Source organism: Eschrichtius robustus, chromosome 7 (genome assembly GCF_028021215.1).
Source record: "Eschrichtius robustus isolate mEscRob2 chromosome 7, mEscRob2.pri, whole genome shotgun sequence".
Taxonomy (NCBI): domain Eukaryota; kingdom Metazoa; phylum Chordata; class Mammalia; order Artiodactyla; family Eschrichtiidae; genus Eschrichtius; species Eschrichtius robustus.
In genome coordinates, this window is record NC_090830.1 from 90,806,654 (window position 1) to 90,832,525 (window position 25,872).

The following is a 25,872-nucleotide window of genomic DNA, read 5'->3' on the forward strand; positions in this document are numbered from 1 at the left end:
TTCAATATTGATTATAAATTTCATCTCTGCCTGCCTACGGGCCATTAGCTTAGATCAATACATTCTCCACCCTTGGTTAAGTAATCATGGAGGCTGTTGATGATTTCAGCAGTCAGGCAGGTCCCTGGCTGCCTTGGTTGGGGGAGCCCAAGGCAGCTCTCCCAGTCTAGGTCTAACCCAGGTCAGGTCTGTCTTGCAAATAAATCATTTATTCCTGTCTGCAAACGTGAAGGTCATGGACAAGTCTTCAGTTCTCTGGGGCCAAAAGTCCAGCCTGGAGTTCCTGGAGCCCAGCATCTGGAAGTGCCTTATATCCTGAGTGTCTAAGAGTGCTGGGTTATGGACTCTGGGTATCTCCCACGGAAGAACTCAGTTTTCCCATCAGTTGGTATCTGGGAGGAGAGGCAGGAGGAGGGAGGAGGCCTGGGTTCACAGGACACAAACTGCCACCTTCATCTCCTAGTACAAGAGCCTCGGTGGCAGCAGAAGGACTGGTGGTCTGGGGCTGGGGTGTGTCCAGAAGCAGGGGAACCTGCCTGGCAGTGGCTGAATGCTCTCAGTAGATGTGCTCTGACAACGGTCCTGCTGTCCCCTCACGCCCTCTGCAGATGGCAGATAGGAAACACCATCAATCCCACAGCATTTACTGAACATCTATCTCTTTTCTCCCTGCTCTCAGGGTCACTCTCTGTAGACCCACTGCCCACAGTGCAGCCAGCACCATTGTCTAGCTCTGTCCAGACACATCACTCCCCTGCTGAGAGCCCTACCTGGATGTGGGATGGGTCTGTTCTCCCTGCCGCATCACCTGATCCCTTCACTGCCTTCCTGCGTAGCAGGCTCACGGTTGGCCAAGTGCATGTGCCTCTGGGTCTAAATTCTTCAGAGAATTTAGATTCTCTCTGCATCTCAGGCAAAGCAGATGCCATATCACCTAATTAGGTTACTGGCCCTTTGCTGTCCCACGCTCAGGGCCCTAGAGGTGGTCTGTTTTAGGGAGCCCTCAGAGCACCTGACAAGCCTGGGCGGGGGCAGCATGGGATGACCATGGGCATATTCGGGAAGGCCACACTATTCAGAACCAAGCAATCAGAGGAGGCCTATGAATCCCATGGTCACCCCTTAAGAGCAGAAACTTCCCTCTGAACAATCTTCCAGTGTGAACTGGTATGAGGTCAGGTGACCTCCAGTCTATCACTTCTTGACCACACCTCACATAGCCCTGCAAGCTTTAGGGTGAGACCTGGCAGGCTCCTGCTCTCCCACCCCCTCCCTTCCCCAGCCCCCAGAGGCAGCCACTTCAGTTGGCTCCTTTGGTATTTACCTCCACATTTCTTTTTTTTTTTTTTTTTTATTGTGGTGGCTTCTCTTGTTGCGGAGCATGGGCTCTAGGTGCACGGGCTTCAGTAGTTGCAGCACGGGGGCTTAGTAGTTGCGACACGTGGGCTCTAGAGTGCTCGGGCTTTAGTAGTTGTGGCACACGGGCATGGTTGCCCCGCAGCGTGTGGGATCTTCCCGGACCAGGGCTCAAACCCGTGTCCCCTGCACTGGCAGGTGGATTCTTAACCACTGGACCACCAGGGAAGTCCCTACCTCCACATTTCCAAATAGTGTTTACTTATCGCTATTTCTTCCTTTCACTTTTTCTTCATTACCCTCATCTAGCTAATTAACACGTGCATCAACTCACATATTTATCTTTTTTGTGTGTGCGAGAACATTTAAGTTCTACTCTCTTAGCACATTTCAATGATACAATACAGGGTTATCAACTATAGTTACCATGTTATACATTAGATCCTCAGATCTTATTCATCTTATAACTGAAAGTTTGTACGCTTTTACCAATTTCTCCCCATTTCTGCCACCTCCCAGCCCCGGCAACCACTTTCTACTTTTTGTTTCTATGTTTGCTTTTTCTGTTTTTGTTATTAGATTCTACATATAAGTAATACTATGCAGTATTTGTCTTTCTTTGTGTGGCTTATTTCACTTAGCATAATGTCCTCAAGGTCCATCCATGTTGTCACAAGTGGCAGGATTTCCTTCTTCCTCATGGCTGGAAACTTTTCATATATATATATGTTTTTATATATAACATTTTCTTTATCCATTCATCAGTTGATTGACACTTAGGTTGTTTCCATGTCTTGGCTATTGTGGATAATGCTGCAATAAACAAGAGAGTACAGATATCTCTTGAGATCCTGTTTTCATTTCTTTTAGATATATACCCAGAAGTGGAATTGCTGGGTCATATGGCAATTCTATTTTTAATTTTTTGAGGAACTGCCATACTGTTTTTCATAGTGACTGCACGAATTTACAGTGTACAAGAGCTCCCTTTTCTCCACATCCTTGCCAATATTTGTTATCTCTTGTCTTTTCGATAGTAGCCATTCCAACAGTTATGATGTGATATCTCGATCTGGTTTTTGATTTGCATTTCCCTGATGATTAGTGACACATTTTCATGTACCTGTTGGATATTTGTGTATCTTCTTTTGCAAAAATGTCTATTCAGTTCTTCTGCCTATTTTTTAATCTGTTTCTCTTTTGCTATTGAGTTGTATGAGTTCTTTGTATATTTTGGATATTAACCCCTTATCGGATATATGATTTGGAGATATTTTCTCCCATTCTGTTTCTTTTCATTTTGTTGGTGGTTCCCTTTGCTATGCAGAAGCTTTTTAGTTTGAGGTAGTCCCACTTGTTTATTTTTGTTTTCCTTTCCTTCGCTTTTTGTGTCTAATCCAAAAAATGATTGCCACCACTGATGTCAGAGACAACCCCATACATTTTCTTCTAGGAGTTTTGTGGTTTCAGGTCTTATGTTCAAGTCTTTCGTCCATTTTGAGTTGATTTTTGTGTATGGTGAAAGATAGGGGTCCAGTTTCATTCTTTTGCTTGTGACTGTCCAGCTTTCCCAACACCATTTATTGAAGAGACTGTCCTTTCCATATACTGTCCGTTGTATATTGCTGGCTCCTTTGCTGTAAATTAATTGACTACATATACATGGGTTTATTTCTGGGCTCTCTATTTTGCTCCATTAATTTATGGTCTGTTTTTATGCTGAATCACTTCTTGATTTTTTCCATTTTAAATGTTATCTATTGATCTCTATGGAAGATGAGGATTTTATTTATTTCACTCTCCTGTCCCCATCACACATAAGCACCCACTCCATCCTCCCAGTGTATTTTTAGTTGGATCAATATGCAGAATTTGCATTATTAGTACTACGTAATTGCTAGTCCCAGCTGAGCTATGTAGTATACTGTAATATTTTGTGCACCACTTTTTGTTTTCCCTGGAGTTCATAACTGGCTTGCCTTTTAATTTGCTTAGTGTTCTACTATGTATCAATAATTCAACCTTAAATATTCCAACAGTTGTTCAAATCTAATTTTCATGTATTCACAGGCAGTGGGCATCTTCTTAAAAATCACACTGCATTTTATTACTCAAAGAATTTATAGCTCTCCTGGAGACATGCAGGGCCACCTGCAGTGGTGTTTGGATAGTGTGAATCCCTGTGCTGGGTTAGGGAGAGGGCATAGGCCTCAGCACTGGATAGACATGAATATGAATTCCACCACTTGGTGGCAGGGTACCCACAATTCTCCTTCCACATCTGTTGAAATGGGAATAACGATGCCTCATCATAGTGTAGCCATGAGAATTAAATAAGTACAATGGAAATGTCTGGAGCACGGAGGGCACACAATAAATGTTGGTTTGCTTACTTGTGGGAAAATCAAGAAAAATAAGGCCAGTGAAAGTACTTCATCTCACTCATAGAGCTTTCTCTCTGTATCCCCAGAGTATTGACCAGGCTCTGCACATTCATCAGGGCTTCTAAGACATTGATACTCCTATGAAGGAAAATAGCTCAAGCTACTGGAGCTTTGCTCATCAGGCTAATGATCTCCTTTAAAAGAAGGAGCCTCCTTAATCACAACATCAATTTTATTTTGAAATATTCTAAACAAAGGCAGAAACTCTAAAAGAAAATATTGATAGGTTGATGACATAAAAATTAAAAACTTATATACATCTGGGGGAAAAAAGCCCTTGATATAAAAGTAAAGGGGGCTTCTCTGGTGGCGCAGTGGTTGAGAATCTGCCTGCTAATGCAGGGGACACGGGTTCGAATCCTGGTCTGGGAAGATCCCACATGCCCCGGAGCAACTAGGCCCGTGAGCCACAACTACTGAGCCTGCGTGTCTGGAGCCTGTACTCCGCAACAAGAGAGGCCACGATAGTGAGAGGCCCGCGCACCGCGATGAAGAGTGGCCCCCGCTTGCCGCAACTAGAGAAAGCCCTCATACAGAAACGAAGACCCAACACAGCCAAAAATTTTTTTAAAAATTAATTAATTAATTAATTAAAAAAAAAAAAAGTAAAGGGCAAGCAACAAATTGGGAAAATATTTGCAACACATAAATCAATCAAGGGAGGGCTGACTTTCCTAAGGACCTGGACCAGTTAGGTCCAGAGACAGTGCTTCAGCGTCCCAGGCTAATGCTTTCTCTGCTATTAAGCCACTCAGTCACTCATTCATTCATTCAACATAAATGTATTGAGTACCTACCAGATGTCTGGCTTTGGGGTATAATGATATTCAAAACCAGAAATGGCCCCTGCTCTCCTGGAGCACACAGTCTAGCGGAGTGACAGTTATTCACCAAATAGTCACACTCAGGAGTGTACAACTACAACCCAAGGTAAGTGCTACAAAGGAAAGGAGAGCACGGAGCAGAGGACCCAGTTTAGACTGGGATGTGTGGGAGCACTTCCTTGGCTGGCGACACTTGAGCTGAGAACTGGAGGGTGAATAGGAGTTAAGAAGTGTGTGTGTGTGTGAGAGAGAGAGAGAGACAGACAGACAGACAGACAGAAGGAGGCATTCCAGCTGGGGAATCAGGGTGCCAAAGCCCTGTGGTAGGAGGCCCATGGAACAGTTGAGGAATGGGAAGAAGGCCAGTGTGGCTGGAGCTTGGAGAGTGAGAGGAGGCTGGAGGTTTGGCCAGTGGCTAGACTGTAAGAGGGGCCTTACGGGCCATGGTAAGGACTTAGGATTTTAACCCAAAGAGCGATGGGGAAGCCAACCAAAGGATTCCAAGCTGGGGCTGGAGGAGGAGGCCGGAGGTGGGTACAGGCTGGATTTACATTTGAAAAGATGGCTCTGGCTTTGGAATGGAGAATGGATGGGAGCGGGTGGGGTGAGGCAGAGTGTTATTGCCACAGGCTAGAAATGATGATGGCTGGGATGATAACATGAGATTGAGTGAGACAGGCAGAGTCAAGAGCTCTTTGGGAGGTAAAACACTTATCCTTGTGGAACAGGGCAAGACCAGATCAATAAACCTTTATTTTGGGCAGTGCTAACGGGCACAGAGGAGGCCTCAATCAAGATTGGGGGAATACACAAATCTTTGAAGAAGCAGACCCTGGGTCAGTGGATTTCAGGAAAGGGAGCAATCCCAGGGGTAGCATCAGGGTCAAGTATTTTGGGCCTTTGTTCTGACTATGGCCTGGACAGATGGGGATGAACCCGGTACCTCTCACAGAATCTGGTGATGGGCATGAGCTTATGGCTTGGGGCTCCGCTGCCCTTCCTCACCCTGGATAACTACCCACGTTGCTCCCAGGACAGAGGGTGCCAATCTTATGTTTTTATTTTCTATCTTAAAAAATAAATTGCAATTTTTACAGTGTCACAGAACATGTGCACTTGTGACTTGCTCCACTGTGTGATAAATTCATGGAGTTTTAGTAAATTTATCTTATTTTTCTCCTGGGAAAACTGGCAGGGGTGGGGTGACCTGTCTCTTGCATTCCCACTCTGGAAATATGGCAACAATTCTCAGTGGAGTTAGAGCTTGCCAGGCGTGGCATCAGCAAAGGCTCCCTGGACGGGACCCTGGGAGTCAGGCAGGAGCTGAGTGGGGCAGAGCTAACCACACCTGGGTCCAAATGGCCTGGTCTGGCTTCCACAGGCCATGACGAGCTAGGGTGAGTCTGAACTGGTCCTAAGCAGGCAATAGCAAGCTAGAATCACAGTATTAATGGCCAGTGTGAGCTGGTATGAACCAATCTGGACCACTTTCCCAAATCAGTCTAAATTGTGTGATGCACATAAAAGCAAGCACACTGTTTGAATTTACTGGCCTGTTTTGAGACATTCCCAGCTGGTTTAGGTGCCTCCCTACTTTTCTGAATTATTATTGTCCTTTTCAGTGTGTGTGTGTGTGTGTGTACAACACCTGCCTCATCTGCCTCTAACTACTTCTTGGAAGTTGAGCTCAGATTGACCAAACTTAGTTTTATATGCAGGTAAGCGACAGTAGGGTTTCTCCTGGGAGATTCTCAATCTTGACATCTCCCCCTCCATGGGACAGCTTTAGGATGATGGCAGCCTTTGCCAGCTCTCTCAGGGCTGGCCTGGATGGGGACCTTCCAGGAAGTTGACAGCCAACATGACCCTGGGGAAGAGTCCTTGGGAAACCCCTATCTGCAGAGCAGCAAAGGCTTCTGAGCCAGCTGACAGGGGCTGGTTTTATTAACTATTCCAGAAAGTGACCCCAGGTCTTTTTCACTCAACCCATTGTACCCAGGTGGTGGTGTAGTCTGGAAGTATGTCTGCAATACGTATCGTCTGGAGCAGTCTGGACAAGGCAGTGTGTGGATACCAGGGCCTGTGATCTGTATCCTATAGACAGGCTGGGTTTATGACATGTAGCTTGCCCAACTCCTGAAAGGTGCAGAGGGGGATGAATTTTGAGGAAAGGTCTTCCTTCTACCAGAGCCCAATTTCTTAGAGGCATTCACATATAATTTTGGCCTGTATTCCTCCAGAAATGTCCCTGCGTGATCTGACTCCTGACCTGGTGTCCAGCCCCAGCCTCCTGGCCCTGTGTGCCCCTCCCCTCCCACAGCATCTGCACGTGCCGATCGCTGCCTGAAACGTGGCCTCCTCCCTCCACCACCCTTTGCCTAGGTAGCCCCACCATTCTTCAGCTCACAGCTCAAGCACCACTTGCTTCCTCTGGAAGCTTCATTTGTAGTATATGTTCTTATGCTCTTAGAATACTCCTTGTCATGGTTTATGATCATGTATTTTTATGGGTAAATGATTATCTTATAAATATCTGATATATAGCACCATAAACTTTATCTTTTAACATATCCTACAAGATAATATCATCTACTAGACGGGTTCTCAACCTTAGTGCTATTGACATTTGGGGCTGGAGAATTCTTTGTTGTGGGGACTGTCCTCTGCATTGCAGGATGCTTAGCAGCAGCCCAGCCTGTATCCACTAGATGCCAGTAGCACTCCTTCGCTGGAACAACCAAAATGTCTCCAGACATCCACAAATGTCCCCCAAGGGGCAAAATAGCTCCCGGTTGAAAACCACTGACCCAGAACAAATGTTTTTAAGAAGTTTGAGATTTCAAAGGCAGGCTTCCTGAGACCCCGTTGCAAAGCACTGGTTTCTTTCTAGACCAGCCCCATCCAACAGAAAGATAATGTGAGCCACGTATGTAATAGTAAATGTTCTAGTAGCTGCATTAGAAGCAAGTAAAAGAAAAAACAGGTGAAATGAATTCTAATCCATATTTTATTTAACCCAATATATCCAAAGTATTGTCACTTCAGCAGGTGACCAATGTAAAATAATCATTGAGATATTTTACGTTCTTTTTTTCCAAGTCATCAAAATCTAGTGTGTATTTTTCTCAGTTTGGATTAATCACATGTCGCGTGCTCAATAGCCAAGTGTGGCCAGCATTTTAGACAGGAGTGGGAGAGGGGACCCAAGCTCTCTTAGAGAGCCTGGCCCAGCCCACCCCTTGCATCGTCACCAGGCGGTACTGCTACCCCTGAGCAGAGCCATGCACAGTCCTCCTTTGCCCACTGGGGCCCACAGGTGACAGCCCATTCCGAGCACCCCATGGAGGGGCTCTGACTACACTCTAGAGGGCCAGCCTGCCCAGGAAAGTCATCCAAATGCCTGCAGCGTGCTAATGAGATGGGTGTGTGCCCATGAGCTCACAAGAGGCTGGAGGGTTCCTGCCTCAAATACACAAAACTCTTGGGTGAGGCAAGCACTGTTTCCAAGCTCCCCAGGCAGAAGCTCCACCCACCTCCAAACCACCCTCCTTGTGCTCCTTGCTCACAAGGGAGGCTCAGCCCTCCACAAACACTGGCCACATGGAAGGACACATTCTATTTTCTTAAAACAGAGATGCTCTCATCTAAAATGACACTTGCACTGGCCAAGAAGTTGCTGTCCAGGGAGATGCTGTCCCTAGCCCCAAGACTTGTCCTGAGGCCCCAGGCCATTCTGCAGGGCCGCAGCCTGGTTGGGGTGCCAGCCCAGGGCTGCAGGATCACCCCTGCAAGGCTCTCCCGACTCGCATCTCTTACTTATCTCTAGACACCCCCAACACCCACAACTCCAGGCCCTTCTGCTTCCTGGGAGTTCTCCCGGGGAGAGCCTCTGCCTGCCTGAGGGGTTGCTTCCTGCAGCCCAGCTGTGGCAGCTCCTGCAGGCTCTGCAGAGCGGCCTCCCGGTAGCCAGAATGAAGACCTTCACTGGGACCTGGCTGTCTGGAGAAGCCAGGGCATTGCCCTTCCTAGTGAGGGCTACTTTTGTCTTGGCAGCTAGGGCAAATCTTGAGCATTCAGCATTTCCCTTTTAGTAGAAAACTAAAGTTTTACCAGAGTTGTCACCCGGTCAATTTGGGCAAGCCAGGGACTCTGTAAAACATGGAATGTGGGGTGAAGCCTGCACACCCACTGGGGCAATAAGCTGGCCATCGCCCTTTGGCAGTCTCAGGTGTGACCCCCACAGACCCCAGGAGCGTCACTAGAGAGGGCTGTCAGTCATCAAGATGCCTCCAGAACGCCTGCCCCATCTGACCCCAGCGTGGCAGCCAGCTGAGTATCCACGCCCATCGGCCAACAGACGCACGCACACTGTGTCCAGATCCGCCTCAGGAAGTTGGACTTACCCCTCCTGGCTTGCCTCATCTTTGGGCTCAGCATGTTCCTGCCGCCTCCTGGACGGAATCGCTGGGCCGATCATGCTGTCATCCACTTCCCTTTTCTCTTCCTCTGGCCCAGTTGCCCCTCATGCCCCGCTCGGGCCCCCATGGCCGCTGGCGTCACCAGCGAGGCTCCCTCGGCTGCCTTTCCTGGCTCCGGACCGACGGCTTGCCTTGGACTATGTAAACCTCAGTGCATTATTTATCCATCTCAGAATTAATTCCCACCCAAGCGAACCATTAAGAGGCTCAGTAACCGCCGCTGATCAATCACCGGGCCAGGGCGGGAAGGCCTGACTGTCCCTCCGCCTGGCCGGGGCGCACAAGGCCTGACTGTCCCTCCGCCTGGCCGGGGCGCACGCGGCACAGCCCATCCCAGAGCGGATGGGGTCGGGCGGAGGCGAGAGGAGGGCGGGGAGGGAGGAGCCGGGCGGAGCGCGCGGTCCCAGCTGGTCCGATGGTCCCAGAGGGCGGGCGGGCTCCGAGCTCGGATCCGCCCTCTGCACGGGGAGGGCCTGTCGGGGGTGCGCGCCACTGGCTGGAGCCACCAAGAGGCCGCAGGAAATGCACGGCCTCTGGCCGCCCGGGGTCCCGCACGCCCTGCCAAGGCCCGGCGGTTGGGCAGCGGGTGGCCGAGGCCCGGGCGGGCCAAGGATCCTTCCAGGGTCCGTCCACTGGGGACCTGCTCTGCCTGATGTTTCCTGCCAGGAGGGCCCAGGAGGCCGTCTATGACAGTTCCAACTGTGGAAAGACAGGTGTGTCTTAGAAGGAGCGTGCAGCTTTGGCATATTCAGAGCCTCAGGGGACTGGTCCAGCAAAGCCGGTTAGGGATGTTAATTTTTTGCCACCTTAATAAGGTGAAAGGAATAAGAATGCGGTGAAGCACTTAGTTCAGGGCTTGCACATAGTAAGTAGGATCTCAAAAACTGTTCACTGGGTAGTGAAATCTCTGCTAACTGCCATGTTTCTGTTTAATACTAGTAGAGTTCTAAAGAGTGTACGGTGGGGAATTTTGGGAGGTTCAGACTCAAGATCCTAAAAATTGCCCAAGAAATGCAATCACAGTAACCGTTCTCATTTATTAGGTGCCTACTACGTGCCCTTGAGGTTGGTGCTTTATATTCAGTATCTCATTTAATTCTCAAATTCCCTGAGGCAGGGAAGCCTTTATCATGGCTTTTCAGATGAAGAAAATAAGGCACAGAAATGTTCAATATCTTGCCCAGAGTCACACAATCCTGTCAGGGCTGGGACCTGAACCCAGGCTGTCTCTACATCTTATGCTTCTCTGTGATGCCAGTCTAAGTACCCTGATTCCAACCACTTCCTGTGAACGTTCCCGGCTTGAGAGCCCTCAGTGAACTTGTTAGATGGTGAGGACCAGACTTTGTGCCCCTGAAATCACCCCATGTTCCCTGTCAGGCATTTGCGCCTGGCGCTGGGTTCTTTGGGCCTGGGTACTGTGTGATCCTCTTAATAGGTGGAAGATGAGGGATTTGAACAGGGACCTCTCTGCTTTGAACGGCCATGCTCCCACCCTAATAGTGCCTCTATGTCCGCTGGTCCCCAAATGGCGGACTGATGTGTAATCAACTCTAGTAGCTGGAAAGGAAGAGGGTCCAGAGGCTGAGGGGTCCACTGCAGCTGTCCGTGCTGGGAAGGACAGGATCTGGACTATGGAGAGGAGGGGAGGATGGGAGAGGTTAAGGACTTACCAGGATGTGGTAGGTCAAATCGCCAGGGTAAAGGGAGAGAGCAGAATCCCTGGAGACAAAGCTGTCTTACTTAGCATCCAGTCACTTACTCTGGCCCTCAGCTACTCCTCAGAAGGGATGAATAAGCATAAGTAAGTTTGCTATAACATTCAAGGCCTTTTATGGTACTGGCCATGGTTTCCTCTGTGACCTCTCTTGCTAATGCTACACACAACCATATGCATGCACAGCCCCTGCTCCTGTGTGCTCCCAGTTCCTTCTCTCTGGAGTGTGTGTTTCAGCCACAGAAGTCTGATCATTCTAAGCAAGTCTCCCATGAAACTGTCCTGATTCTACCTCCAGAAGGAGAGCCAGTAAGCACTTCCTCAGGGCTCTTATCTGTGTCCCTCAGACTGCCCAATGCCCCTTCTGCACACCCAGCCCTGAGCCTCAGGTTGGACTCAGGCCAGGAACCCCATGAGGAATATTGGCTTGATGGGCAGATTCGAGAAACACCACTGAAATGACAGAATCGCCCTCCTGTTTTTTTGGGCCCAGGTAAAGGTCAGATCAGGCTGGGACAGAGGCCATCTAGCAGGAGAGGAGAGATACAGAGCTGGAAAACCTCAAGTCACATCAGGGTCACAGAGGGAGGTCCCATGGCCACTGACAACATCTTGAGCAATCACGAAGGCCTGTGAGTAATGCAGCCTGGACCACTTCCAAGCCAGAGGCAGGAAAAATACCCTGAAGACTTAGTTTGGGTCCACTCACACTTGTTTTGGTTAAGAAACCACTCCCGGGAGCTTTTTCTGTGCAGCTGTTTCCCTGGATGATATTTAGCTGCTGAGCTTACCCATCTGCTTTTCCGGGGATCAGCATTGGAAATGGGCAAAACCACAGAGGCTCTAAGCTCAAGCCCAGAGTGAAGCTGGGAAAAGGGCAGGAGCTAATCTGAACTCTGCACCAGAGAATGGTGGGGGGCATGGGACGGGGGCAAGTTAGCTCTTTCCTTCTCTATGCCCTCAGACCACGTTCCCAGTACTTCTTTGGATGAAGGGATCCATGGGTTCCAGCTGGAAGGGACATTAGCACCCCCTCCTTCCTGAAGTTTACAAACCGTGCACCACAGCACTCTGTTCCTTCCAGCTTCCTCTGAGGCCACCAGGAGGGAGGGTGGGGTGAGGACAAGAGCAGAGCAAGGGAATCTGCTGAATATGGTGGCCTCCTGAGTAAGCTTTTATTTGAAGGAATTGCCCCACTCCTCTTACACAGGCAGGAATCCGAAGCCAAGGAGGGGAAATACGGGCCTCAATTAGGAGTAGAGACAGAGAGATGGCCCCCTTTCCCACTGCCCTTACAGCACTCTACCTCCCGGCCATGGTCCTGGATCTCCCTTTGCTGGTTCCCTGCCCTGCATCATTTCTGCATTTTCTAAGGGCTCCTCTGGGCCAGGCACCTCTGGGCACTGAAAGACAAGTGGAGAGGATTGGGAGGGCAGAACTGTCCAGAAGGCATTTGCAGAAATGCACACCTCTTGGTGGGATGGTCACCCACCAACATCATTGGCTCAGAGCCAGGATGGCTTCAGATCAGTGGTTCTCAACCTTGGCTGCAAACTAGGGAGCTCTGAAAGCTAACTTCTGTTTCACCCCTGTCAGCTCCAATTTAACTTGTCTGGACATTGGTCCTTGGGAGGTGTAAAAGCTCCTCCAGTGATCCAATGTGCGGCCAGGGTTGAGAACCACTACTTTATTAGATAATTGCATATCCTTGAGCCTGGAGCCACCAGAAGCAGTCTTTGCCTGCTCTTGCCTCGAGGGAGGCTTCTTCTGAGGGAGGTACACGTTTGCCAATCAGTCTCCCGAACAGAAAGTGGAAAGGGGCCTATATCTCAAGGCTCAACATGAAACAGCTCCATGAGAGCTACAGGTACTGTTGTATAGGTTGTGCACTGCACAAAAGTATCCAGTAGGAGGGGGAATAGGGCTGGGTTTGGGCTCTGCTGGCAAAGCCATGTGTTCTAGCATGGTGAGAGGGATCTGCCACCAGAAGGGCAAGCCTTTCTCTAATTTATACAAAGATGTCATACAGATAGCAGAGCCCTGAGTCTGAGACGCCTGCTCAGTGGTCACCAGCACCAATGTCCCCTGACTCCCTGCTTACGGCACTCTCAGTCTCTGTTGCCAGGCAGCTGAAGCTCTAGCTCCCTAGCACACCACTTTTGTCCATCCCACTGGTGTGCTGGACCAGCCAGCTGGTCCCAATAGCCCTGAGAGCTGATTGTTAAATTTTTAGGAATGTTGTAATTTTAACACAGACATCATTAGAAATTAAATTATGTAAACTTACAATTAAATAAACTATATTAGAAACAAAGGCAATACATACTCAACAGACATGACTTTCTAATTACTTACTACATTTTCCTATTGTCTACATTTTTAGGATTATTTCTCTCTATCCTATCTGTATGGTGCAAATACTATTATGATTGTTGATTTTTATGTCATCTTGACTGGGCCACAGGGTGCCCAGACATTTGGTCAAGTATTATTCTGGGTGTGTCTGTGAGGGTGTTCCTGGACAAAACTAACATTTGAATCAGTAGATGGAATAAAGCACATTGCCCTTCCTGAGGTGGCTGGGCCTCATCCAGTCAGCTGGGGGCCTGATTAGAACAGAAAGGCTGACCCTCCCATGAGTAGAAGGGAACTCCTCCTCCTGAATGCCTTGAGCTGGGACACTGGTTTTTTTCCTGCCTTCGAACTAGAACTACATCGGCTCTCCTGGGTCTCCAGCATGCTAACTACAGACCTTGGGACTTCTCAGCCTCCCAATTGGCTCACGTATAATTACGTGAGCCAATTCCTTGTTATAAATCTCTTGATATATACAGACAGTTCCTGACTTATGATGGTTCAACTTAGGATTTTTTGACTTTATGATAGTGTGAAAGTAATACACTTTCAGTAGAAACTGTACTTCAAATTTTTGAACTTTTATCTTTTCCTGGGCTAGCCACATGCCAGATGATACTCTCTCATGATGTTGGGCAGTGGCAGTGAGCCGCAGCTCCCAGTCAGCCAGGCGATCGTGGCCAGGAACTTACAACAGATACACTTACAACCATTCTAGACCCATATAACCATTCTGTTTTTTCACTTTCAGTACAGTGCTCAATAAATTACATGAGATGTTCAACACTTTGTTATAAAAGAGAATTTGTGTCAGACGATTTTTGCCCAACTAATGTACATGTTCTGAGCATGTTTAAGGTAGGCTAGGCTAAGCCAAGATGTTCGGTAGATTAGGTGTATTAAATGCATTTTTGACTTAACGATGGGTTTATTGGGACATAACTCCATTGTAAGTTGAGGAAGATCACTGTATATACATATAATCGAGCGATTTGTATATCCTTGAGATACATATATATATATCCTTGACTGGTTCTGTTTCTCTGAAGAACCCTAATTCAACTATATACTGGGATGCTACTATACATCTCTTCCCAGCTCCTTGTTCACTGATCATGCTGCTATGCTGGTAGTTTGAAGCTGATGGTGGTGGGAATACTTATAATATACCAAGAAAATCAGCAAATGCTACCAATTGTGAAAAGAAAATAAAAAGTGGAGTTGGTATTGCAATGAGAGGTCTCTAAAATGAAGCCTGGAGGCCGTTGAGGAAGTGTGGCTTACGCATGTCTCAGCCCAGATGGAATCTGATCTTTTAACTACATATTGTCCTAACGAAGACATCCAGAACACCTGCTAGAAACTCGAGATACTTATCAGACCCTTACCCTAGAATAATTCATAACAGCCTATTCCTTAAGGACAAATATTTCTTCCCCTGTGTCAGAGTATAGCCTTGTGGCTTTTGCCTTTATAAGCCCCTGACTCTTTCTCTTCCCCAGAACACTCTTTGGAATCTGTCTCCCAAATTGCAATTCATAAGACCCCCAAATAAAGCTCTTTGTTCTTTGCAGCCTCAATATTGATTACAGTTTGACATAACCAGGACTTCAATTTTGTTTCCTTCCAGAAAGCCAGTTGTCAGGCATTTGCCAGCACGCCTCCGGTCATCCCCTATGAGGTTTGCTCTGTGTGCTCCAGTCACTGTCAACTCCCTGCTGTGGGCAGAGGATGTTTGCTCTCCACCCAAATCTGTTCTCTCCGTCCTCCTGGGCACACCTAGATGCTCCACATTTCCTAGCCGCCTTGCAGTTTGGTGTGGCTGGGACCTGGCATTGTTCATCAGCAGACATGTTGTGGCCACTTCTAGGCATGGCCCACAAAACTCCTCCCCTCAACAGTCCTCCATGTTTGCCTCCCTTTTCTGGGGCTACCTTGGAAGCCCCCTGTAAAAGAGGGCAGAGGCCCCGCAGTCTGGGTCCCTGAATGACTCAGTGAGCCCAGCACCTACTGTCAAATAGAAACATCTCAGATGGTTGCGAGAAGAAGAGCTGTTACCTAGTTGGTCCTCTTTGTTACTACAGCCAACCTTCCCACCAGATATACTCACTGCCTGCCTTTCTTCGCCTCCTTTGATGCATCCTTTTGGACCCTGTTTCAGTGTCACCTCCCTGCTCGGAGCCCTAGAGTTAGAGTTTAGCACCTTTAATGTTTCCCTCATCACCCATGCCTGAGGACACACGAACCTTCTAAAAGCCCTCCTGCCAGACCCTAAGACCTTACCCATAACTTAGATATATAAAATTTAAATTACCCATATTTATTACCTATAATTTAAAAATTAACCCATATTTTAAATATTATAGCCTATAATTGAAATATAAACTATAAACAAAACCTATAGTATGCTGACTTTAAAATGTTCTTTCTAGATTTTTTTTTTTAAACTTTTTATTTTATATTGGAGTATAGTTGATTAACAATGTTGTGTTAGTTTCAGGTGTACAACAAAGTGATCCAGTTATACATATACATGTATCTATTCTTTAATTGCAAAATTGTGTCAGATTATCAAAGGTGAACTTTTCTCCCACTTTGGTGGCCTTGCCTTGCTGGTACTCTGAGCATAGCCTTGGTTTCACCTCTGGGCACTTGGGTCCTGCAAGTTGCTGTGTCCCTGAGGGAAGAGGGCAGGGCCTCAGTCCTGTTGCCTTTGGCCTGAAGTCTGTCTCTGTCCTTTGGCTCAATGCCCCCTCCAGATGTGTAGCTTGGCTTTTAATTTCAGTCTTGTCCACACACTGCAGTCTATGGTACGCCCTCTTACACATAGCCCAGGCCCCCAGAAGGGGTCTAGAGCCCTGGACTCTTACTTTTCTGGGTCTTTGGTGTCCTGGGATCCTGGGCAGAGAGTCAGAAGGACAAAGATGCAGAACCCAGGGTTGGGCACTGGAAAACAACCAGACACACTGGGCCAGCAAGAGCGTTCAGACCAGAATTCGGAGGCTTTGCTTGGAAAGCCCCATACTTGTGACCTGTAGCCTCAGGCATGTTTCCTTGAGTCCTGCAGCCCTGGCCTAGGGGAAGAGGTGGCTTAGGGGTAACTAGGTGAGCTGCTTCAGACACCATAACCTTTGGTTTGAACCTCCACTATACCAATTGTCACCCATCACCTTTCACTTTGCAACAGCTAATGTCCAGACAGCTGATGTCCAGGGGGGCTTAGTGTTGAGTTGATGGATGAGTGGTGTACCGGCTGGGTTCTCCAGTGGCAGATGCGGAGATGAGAGTTTTAGGAGAGATGAACACTTGTTCAGGAAAGGGGAGGATGCAGGAGTGGGGAGGGAGGGGAGTGTCTGAGCCATATGCAAACCTGACAGTGTCTCTGCCAGCCCACCTGGGAGCTCCGAGGCAGATGGCCCAGAAGAGGGTCTGGCTTTGGGTGGAGGTGGTTAGGTGCATGTACTACCGTCATTGGCTGGGGGCCTTCTCGGAGAGGAGCATGACCTTGGCTACCACTGCCTTGTGTAGTCATTGGCTGGGAGCCACCCAAGAAGAGCATAAAGTTGGCGCAAAAGCTGAGGCTGACCCTAAAAGAGCAACAGCTGGCGGTGTCAGCTGACCCCACTCCTTGCAGCTGGGCGGCAAGTCCTTTCCTGAAAGGGACGCTGAGCAGCTCAGCTGTGTGTACCTGACAGGTCCTGTGAACCTCGCAGGCCTCATTTTCAGGCCTCTGTAAATCCTGGGTTCAGACTAACTCTACTCACCTAAGACTCTTTGCTCCACCTGGGCAACTGTCTGGGCTCCCCATTTAATTGGGCAGCTTTCAGATAAAATTTTATTCAGCTGCAAAGTCTCACTGTGATTTCCTCAGAAGGGAAAGCTTCCATTAGAGGGTTGTGTAGAGCCAACAATGGGACAGACCCTGCCCCCCTTTCGCCTGCAGTGGGACAACATGTTCAAAGGGCTCCATGAAAAACTGTCAACCTCAGGGCACTGTGGGAAGTGGCAGGTGGGACCCCAGCCCACCAGGCCTGACACCCTGGGCCAGGCAAGGGTCCCCTGCTAGGTTCCTGCTTCTGGCAGTCAGAGGCTGAGAGGAAAGAGGGAAATGATACTTCACTAGTGGGTTTTGGGTCCTGGGAACATGAGGTTCTGAGGTTTCAAGGAGCTGTCACCCTTCCCCTGTAGCAGGGGGTGGGGGACACAGAGGTGGGGTTACCGCCAGCGTCAGCCTGCCCAGGCTCCAGTGGCAACCCCTGTCCTCACTCAGGTCCAACGAGGAAGCAGGTTTGAAATGATTTCCCCCCCCACAAAGAGTCGGTTTTTAGAAAATGATGAATCACCACTTTGGTCAGTTTTCATTATTGAAAAACAAGTCTTCTCCCTCGTGAAAACATCTGCTTGTTGTGGAAAGGCAGGGATTGGAACAGATGGAAAGAATGGAAATTTCCCAGGCGCCTTCTCTCCCAACTCACACCTCTCCCCAAAGTCAAGATTCCTCCTCCTCCGCTTGACCAGCCCCTCCCCCCTGGGCACACAACCTTCATCGGCTCTTCCAATCATTTCCCCTCCTTTTGCATCTTTAATCCTGCCCTCCCTCACTGGTTCTCTTCTCCAAGCTGACAAACACACTCAGGTCTCTCTTCTCTCAAAACCACACTTCCCTTTACATCATTTATTATAATGGAACGGGACTCGTTTGGGGGCTGTACAACATCTGGCCCCTTCCTGTTCTGGAGCAACCCCCCGCCACCTCCCTTTTTGGTCTGCTCTGTCTCTGCAGGCAGTTGGATGTGGCCTTGTGATGTACACTCAGGCCATCAGATGCCCCTGCCTGGGTTTGATCTAATCTTGAGCATGTCATGAAAAGACTGAGAGATGGTGAGATGGACTTCCCAGCAGCGGCAGCAGTGATGATGTCCTGTTGTGACCTTGGTGCCTTCTAACACAGTGGAGGTGTCCTGCAGAGATGTCCTGACCATGCCATTCCTGCAAGAAGATGATCCTGTGATTCTTGCTTTTAGGCCCCCTGAAGCCACCATCATTCTTGGCTGTTTTCCAAGCCTGGTTCTCCAGCTCCCAAAGGATTTTGTAAATCTCTGATATATTTTGAATAAATTCCCTTTTCTGGCTTTAGCTGGCTTGGGTTGCCTTTCTGTGACTTGCAACCCACAGAATTCTAACTGATGCCCATATCATGCCTCTCAGCCCCTGTTTTCACATTCCTCTCCTCTCTCACTTCCTAATTTTCCTAACTCAGCACAGATGGCACTGTCTCCCAGTTGTCTGTTCTCCCACAGATGACATTTCCTTCCTTATTTCCCCAATTATGCCACCAAGTTAATCATTGCATGTCTCAGACTGGAAACCACAGGCCATCCTTCCAGACCATGGCTCTAGTTTTCTACAGCCTATTGTCATATTTCCATGACCGACGGTACTCACAGCTCATCCAGAAGGTGCTGCTGGAGGAGGCCCTCCCACCCTGGCAAACACTTCTTTCCTCCCAACCTTTACTTCATTCTCATCTGTTTCAAATCCAGCTCCTGTCTGGGTGTACACGTCTGACCCTGGTGAGGGTCTGGTGCACACATGCTGCCTTGCTTTCGCCTGCAGTGAGACAACATGCTCAAAGGGTTCCATGAAAAACTGTCAACCCCAAATCAACATCTGGCAAAATTATTCTTCAGGATGAAGGAGCAATTAACAGATTCTCAGATAAACAAAAACTGAGACAGTTAGTTGCTAGCAGATGTGCCCTACAAGAAATGTTAAAGGGAGTCTTTAAGGCTGAAATGAAAGGACACTAGACAGTTAACTCAAACCCACATGAAGAAATAAAGAACACCAGTAAAAGTAATGGTATAGGTAAATATTTAAGATGGCATTGATGCATTTTTCTTGTAACTTCTCTTTTTCCTTATCTGATTTAAAAGGTAACTGTGTAAAAAACTGATAAATCTATGTTGATGAGCACACAATATTTAAAGATATAATGAGTGATGATGAAAATATATAAAAGTTTTTGTTCAGCAGATAAATGGATAAAGAAGATGTGATGTATATATACAATGGAATACTCAGTCATAAAAAGAATAAAATTTTGCCATTTGCAACATGGATGGACTTGGAAGGCATTATGCTAAGTGAAATAAGTCAGAGAAAAACAAATACTGTATGATATCACTTATATGTGGAATCTAAAAAATACAACAGACTAGTGAATATGACAAAAAAAGAAGCAGACTCACAGATGTAGAGAACAAACTTGTGGTTACCAATGAGGAGAGGGGGGTGGGGCAGCGGGAGATACAAATTATTGGGTGTAAGATAGGCTCAAGGATGTATTGTGGGACTTTCCTGGTGGCGCAGTGGTTAGGAATCCGCCTGCCAATGCAGGGGACACAGGTTCGAGCCCTGGTCCAGGAAGATCCCACATGCTGCGGAGCAACTAAGCCTGTGTGCCACAACTACCAAGCTTGCGCTCTAGAGTCCGTGAGCCACAACTGCTGAGCCTGAGTGCCACAACTACTGAAGCCTGCACACCTAGAGCCCGTGCTCTGCAACAAGAGAAATCACCACAATGAGAAGCCCGCTCACCACAACAAAGAGTAGCCCCCGCTCGCTGCAACTAGAGAAAGCCTGCATGCAGCAACGAAGACCCAATGCAGCCACAAATAAATAAATAAATATAACCTTTAAAATTGTGAATCACTATATACTGCATACCTGTAACTTATATACTATTGTACATCAACTATACTTCAATTAAAAAATAAAATAAAATAAAAAGTTCCTGTATATTGTATTTATTAATCCAAACTAGATTGACACAGATTAAGGTGTAATCCCCAAGGCAACCACTAGGAAAATAACCCCAAAATTATACAGTCAAAGAAACAACAAGGTGATTAAAAGGTTATGACAGACAATATCCATTTAATACAAAAGAATTCAGTAATTGAGGATGTGAGGAACAAAAAAGATATGACACATAGGAAAAAAATAGCAAAATAGTAGGAGGAAGTCCTTTCTTATCAGTAATTACATTACATGTAAATGAATTGAACTCTCCAAATAAAAGGAAGGTGTAGGTAGAATTGACTTTTAAAAAATCCAGCAATGTACTCTTTAAAAAGTGTTATTTTAGATTCAAAGACATAAATATGTTGAAACTGAAAGAATTTAAAAAGATATTCCATACGAACAGTAACCAAAAGAGAGCTGGAGTGGCTATACTAAAATCATACAAAATGGACTTCAAGACAAAAATTACTGCAAGAGAGAAAGAAGGATAATATATATTAATAAAAGGGTGAATACATCAAGATATAACAATTATAAACATATATTTGCCTAACAATAGAGCACCAAAGTCCATGAAGCAAAAATAGATAGACTTGAGGGAGAAATGGAGAATGCAACAATCGTAATTGGAAACCTCAATATCCCACTTTCAATAATGTATAGAAAAGCAACAAAGAAACCACCTAGACCTAACAGACATCTATAGAACACTCCACCCAAAAACAACAGAATACACATTCATCTAAACTGCACAGGGAACACATCCTTGGACAGACCAAATGTTAGGCCACAAAACAGGTCTCAGCAGATTTAAAAGGATATCTTCTCTTACTAGTCAACATTGTACTGGAAGTTGTAGCCAAGGCAATTAGGCAAGAAAAAATAATAAAGGCAGGACCTGTCACATTTCTGAGCCCATGCCCAGGACTGGGTTTGAGAGAGAGCAGAGAACAAGGGACTATTCAGTGTCCTGTTCTGTCCCTGGGTAAGGCAATGGGTGGCAGCTCTGACCTGTACCCATGGCATCTTGCTCCCTTTCCAAATTTTTTATTTTGAATTTAAGTCTCCACTGATATCCCAAGGGATTTATGAAGATCCCAGAGGTCACTGTCATGCCTGCATTGCAGTCTAACTTCTCCCTATGCTCAGCCCTGCTTCCTGACTCCCCACACCTGTCACTCTTCAATAAACTTACTCCATGCTGACCTCCATCTCAGAGTCAGCTTCCCAGGGGACCTAGTCTTCAATGGAGCTAAAGGCCGATCTCTGGGGTACTGTGAAATGACTAGTGTACAGTCATAAAGTGGACATTGTACAGCTTCAAGAGCTGATTGTTAAACTGTATGCATGTTCCAATTCCACTCGTGTCCTTATCAAAAGGAAAGATGAACAGTTTTAAAGGTTTTTCCAACCAAGATGGCAGAGTAGAAGGATGTGCTCTCACTCCCTCTTGCAAGAGCACCAGAATCACAACTGGCTGCTGGACAATCATTGACAGGAAGACCCTGGACTTCACCAAGGAGGATACCCCACGTCCAAGGACAGAGGAGAAGCCACAGTGAGACAGTAGGAGGGGCGCAATCAGAGTAAAATCAAATCCCATAACTGCTGGGTGGGTGACTCACAGACTGGCGAACACTTATACCACAGAAGTCCACCCACTGGAGTGAAGGTTCTGAGCCCCACGTCAGGCTTCCCAACCTGGGGGTCTGGCAACGGGAGGAGGAATTCCTAGAGAATCACACTTTGAAGCCTAGTGGGAATTGATTGCAGGACTTCGACAGGACTGGGGGAAACAGAGACCCCACTCTTGGAGGGCACACACAAAGTAGTGTGCGCATCGGGACCCAGGGGAAGGAGCAGTGACCCTGGGGGAGACTGAACCAGACCTACCTGCTGGTGTTGGGGGGTCTCCTGCAGAGGCGGGGGGTGGCTCTGTTTCACCGTGGGGACAAGGACACTGGCAGCGGAGGTTCTGAGAAGTGTTCCTTGGCGTGAGCCCTCCCAGAGTCTGCCATTAACCCCACCAAAGAGCCCAGGTAGGCTCCAGTGTTGGGTTGCCTCAGGCAAAACAACCAACAGGGAGGGAACCCAGCCCCACCCATCAACAGTCAAGTGGATTAAAGTTTTACTGAGCTCTGACCGCCACAGCAACAGTCAGCTCTACCCACCACCAGAGCCTCCCATCAAGCCTCTTAGATAGCCTCAACCACCAGAGGGCAGACAGCAGAAGCAAGAAAAACTACAATCCTGCAGCCTGTGGACCAAAAACCACAGTTACAGAAAGATAGACAAGATAAAAAGGCAGAGGGCTATGTACCAGATGAAGGAACAAGAAAAAACCCCAGAAAAACAACTGAATGAAGTGGAGATAGGCAACCTTCCAGAAAAAGAATTCAGAATAATGATAGTGAAGATGATCCAGGACCTCGGAATAAGAATGGAGCCAAAGATTGAGAAGATGCAAGAAATGATTAACAAAGACCTAGAAGAATTAAAGAACAAACAAACAGAGATGACCAATACAATAACTGAAATGAAAACTACACTAGAAGGAATCAATAGCAGAATAACTGAGGCAGAAGAACGGATAAGTGACCTGGAAGACAGAATGGTGGAATTCACTGCTGCGGAACAGACTAAAGAAAAAAGAATGAAAAGAAATGAAGACAGCCTAAGAGACCTCTGGGACAACATTAAACGCAACAACATTCGCATTATAGGGGTCCCAGAAGGAGAAGAGAGAGAGAAAGGACCAGAGAAAATATTTGAAGAGATTATAGTCGAAAACTTCCCTAACATGGGAAAGGAAATAGCCACCCAAGTCCAGGAAGCGCAAAGAGTCCCATACAGGATAAACCCAAGGAGAAACATGCCGAGACACATAGTAATCAAAGTGGCAAAAATTAAAGACAAAGAAAAATTATTGAAAGCAGCAAGGGAAAAATGACAAATAACATACAAGGGTACTCCCATAAGGTTAACAGCTGATTTCTCAGCAGAAACTCTTCAAGCCAGAAGGGAGTGGCATGATATACTTAAAGTGATGAAAGGGAAGAACCTACAACCAAGATTACTCTACCCGGCAAGGATCTCATTTAGATTTGATGGAGAAATCAAAAGCTTTACAGACAAGCAAAAGCTAAGAGAATTCAGCACCACCAAACCAGCTCTACAACAAATGCTAAAGGAACTTCTCTAAGTGGGAAACACAAGAGAAGAAAAGGACCTACAAAAACAAACCCAAAACAATTAAGAAAATGGTCATAGGAACATACATATTGATAATTACCTTAAACGTGAATGGATTAAATGCCCCAACCAAAAGACATAGACTGGCTGAATGGATACAAAAACAAGACCCATATATATGCTGTCTACAAGAGACCCACTTTAGACCTAGGGACACATACAGACTGAAAGTGAGGGGATGGAAAAAGATATTCCATGCAAATGGAAATCAAAAGAAAGCTGGAGTAGCTACATTCATATCAGATAAAATAGACTTTAAAATAAAGAATGTTACAAGAGACAAGGAAGGACACTACATAATGATCAAGGGATCAATCCAAGAAGAAGATATAACAATTATAAATATATATGCACCCAACATAGGAGCACCTCAATACATAAGGCAACTGCTAACAGCTATAAAAGAGGAAATCGACAGTAACACAATAATAGTGGGGGACTTTAACACCACACTTACACCAATGGACAGATCATCCAAAATGAAAATAAATAAGGAAACAGAAGCTTTAAATGACACAATAGACCAGATAGATTTAATTGATATATATAGGACATTCCATCCCAAAACAGCAGATTACACGTTCTTCTCAAGTGCGCATGGAACATACTCCAGGATAGATCACATCTTGGGTCACAAATCAAGCCTCAGTAAATTTAAGAAAATTGAAATCATATCAAGCATCTTTTCTGACCACAACGCTATGAGATTAGAAATGAATTACAGGGAAAAAAACGTGAAAAAGACAAACACATGGAGGCTAAACAATATGTTACTAAATAACCAAGAGATCACTGAAGAAATCAAAGAGGAAATCAAAAAATACCTAGAGACAAATGACAATGAAAACACGACGACCCAAAACCTATGGGATGCAGCAAAAGCAGTTCTAAGAGAGAAGTTTATAGCTATACAAGCCTACCTAAAGAAACAAGAAAAATCTCAAGTAAACAATCTAACCTTACACCTAAAGAAACTAGAGAGAGAAGAACAAACAAAACCCAAAGATAGCAGAAGGAAAGAAATCATAAAGATCAGAGCAGAAATAAATGAAATAGAAACAAAGAAAACAATAGCAAAGATCAATAAAACTAAAAGTTGGTTCTTTGAGAAGATAAACAAAATTGATAAGCCATTAGCCAGACTCATCAAGAAAAAGAGAGAGAGGACTCAAATCAATAAAATCAGAAATGAAAAAGGAGAAGTTACAACAGACACTGCAGAAATACAAAGCATCCTAAGAGACTACTACAAGCAACTTTATGCCAATAAAATGGACAACCTGGAAGAAATGGACACATTTTTAGAAAGGTATAACCTTCCAAGACTGAACCAGGAAGAAACAGAAAATATGAACAGACCAATCACAAGTAATGAAATTGAAACTGTGATTAAAAATCTTCCAACAAACAAAAGTCCAGGACCAGATGGCTTCACAGGCAAATTCTATCAAACATTTAGAGAAGAGCTAACACCCATCCTTCTCAACCTCTTCCAAAAAATTGCAGAGGGAGGAACACTCCCAAATTCATTCTATGAAGCCACCATCACCCTGATACTGACACCAGAAAAAGATATCACAAAAAAAGAAAATTATAGACCAATATCACTGATGAACATAGATGCAAAAATCCTCAACAAAATACTAGCAAACAGAATCCAACAGCATATTAAAAGGATCATACACCACGATCAAGTGGGATTTATCCCAGGGATGCAAGGATTCTTCAATATATGAAAATCAATCAATGTGATACACCATATTAACAAATTAAGGAATGAAAACCATATGATCATCTCAATAGATGCAAAAAAAGCTTTTGACAAAATTCAACACCCATTTATGATAAAAAAAAAACTCTCCAGAAAATGGGCATAGAGGGAACCTACCTCAACATAATAAAGTCCATATATGACAAACCCACAGCAAACATCATTCTCAATGGTGAAAAACTGAAAGCATTTCCTGTAAGATCAGGAACGAGACAAGGATGTCCACTCTCACCACTATTATTCAACATAGTTCTGGAAGTCCTAGCCTCAGCAATCAGAGAAGAAAAAGAAATAAAAGGAATACAAATTGGAAAAGAAGAAGTAAAACTGTCACTGTTTGCGGATGACATGATACTATACATAGAGAATCCTAAAACTGCCACCAGAAAACTGCTAGAGCTAATTAATGAATATGGTAAAGTTGCAGGATACAAAATTAATGCACAGAAATCTCTTGCATTTCTATACACTAATGATGAAAAATCTGAAAGAGAAATTATGGAAACACTCCCATTTACCATTGCAACAAAAAGAATAAAATACCTACGAATAAACCTACCTAGGGAGACAAAAGACCTGTATGCAGAAAACTATAAGACACTGATGAAAGAAATTAAAGATGATATCAACAGATGGAGAGATATACCATGTTCTTGGATTGGAAGAATCAATATTGTGAAAATGAGTATACTACCCAAAGCAATCTACAGATTCAATGCAATCCCTATCAAATTACCAATGGCATTTTTTACGGAACTAGAACAAATCATCTTAAAATTTGTATGGAGACACAAAAGACCCCGAATAGCCAAAGCAGTCTTGAGGGAAAAAAATGGAGCTGGAGGAATCAGACTCCCTGACTTCAGAC

At 45.8% G+C, this 25,872-nt stretch overlaps 1 protein-coding gene across 4 annotated transcripts in view; it reads right to left on the reverse strand.

Annotated features, from left to right (window-relative positions):
• ARHGAP22 (Rho GTPase activating protein 22) overlaps positions 1-25,872 on the reverse strand; it is a 211,889-nt gene that overhangs the window by 146,496 nt on the left and 39,521 nt on the right. Inside the window, exon 1 of one of the 4 annotated variants that reach the window (XM_068548039.1) lies at positions 9,028-9,425. The exons of the other annotated variants lie outside the window; for them this stretch is intronic. Within the exon in view, the coding sequence (XP_068404140.1) occupies positions 9,028-9,061 (34 nt within the window). The 5' untranslated portion in view covers positions 9,062-9,425. Of the gene's footprint in view, positions 1-9,027; positions 9,426-25,872 lie in introns of those variants that run through there. 4 annotated transcript variants of the gene reach the window in all.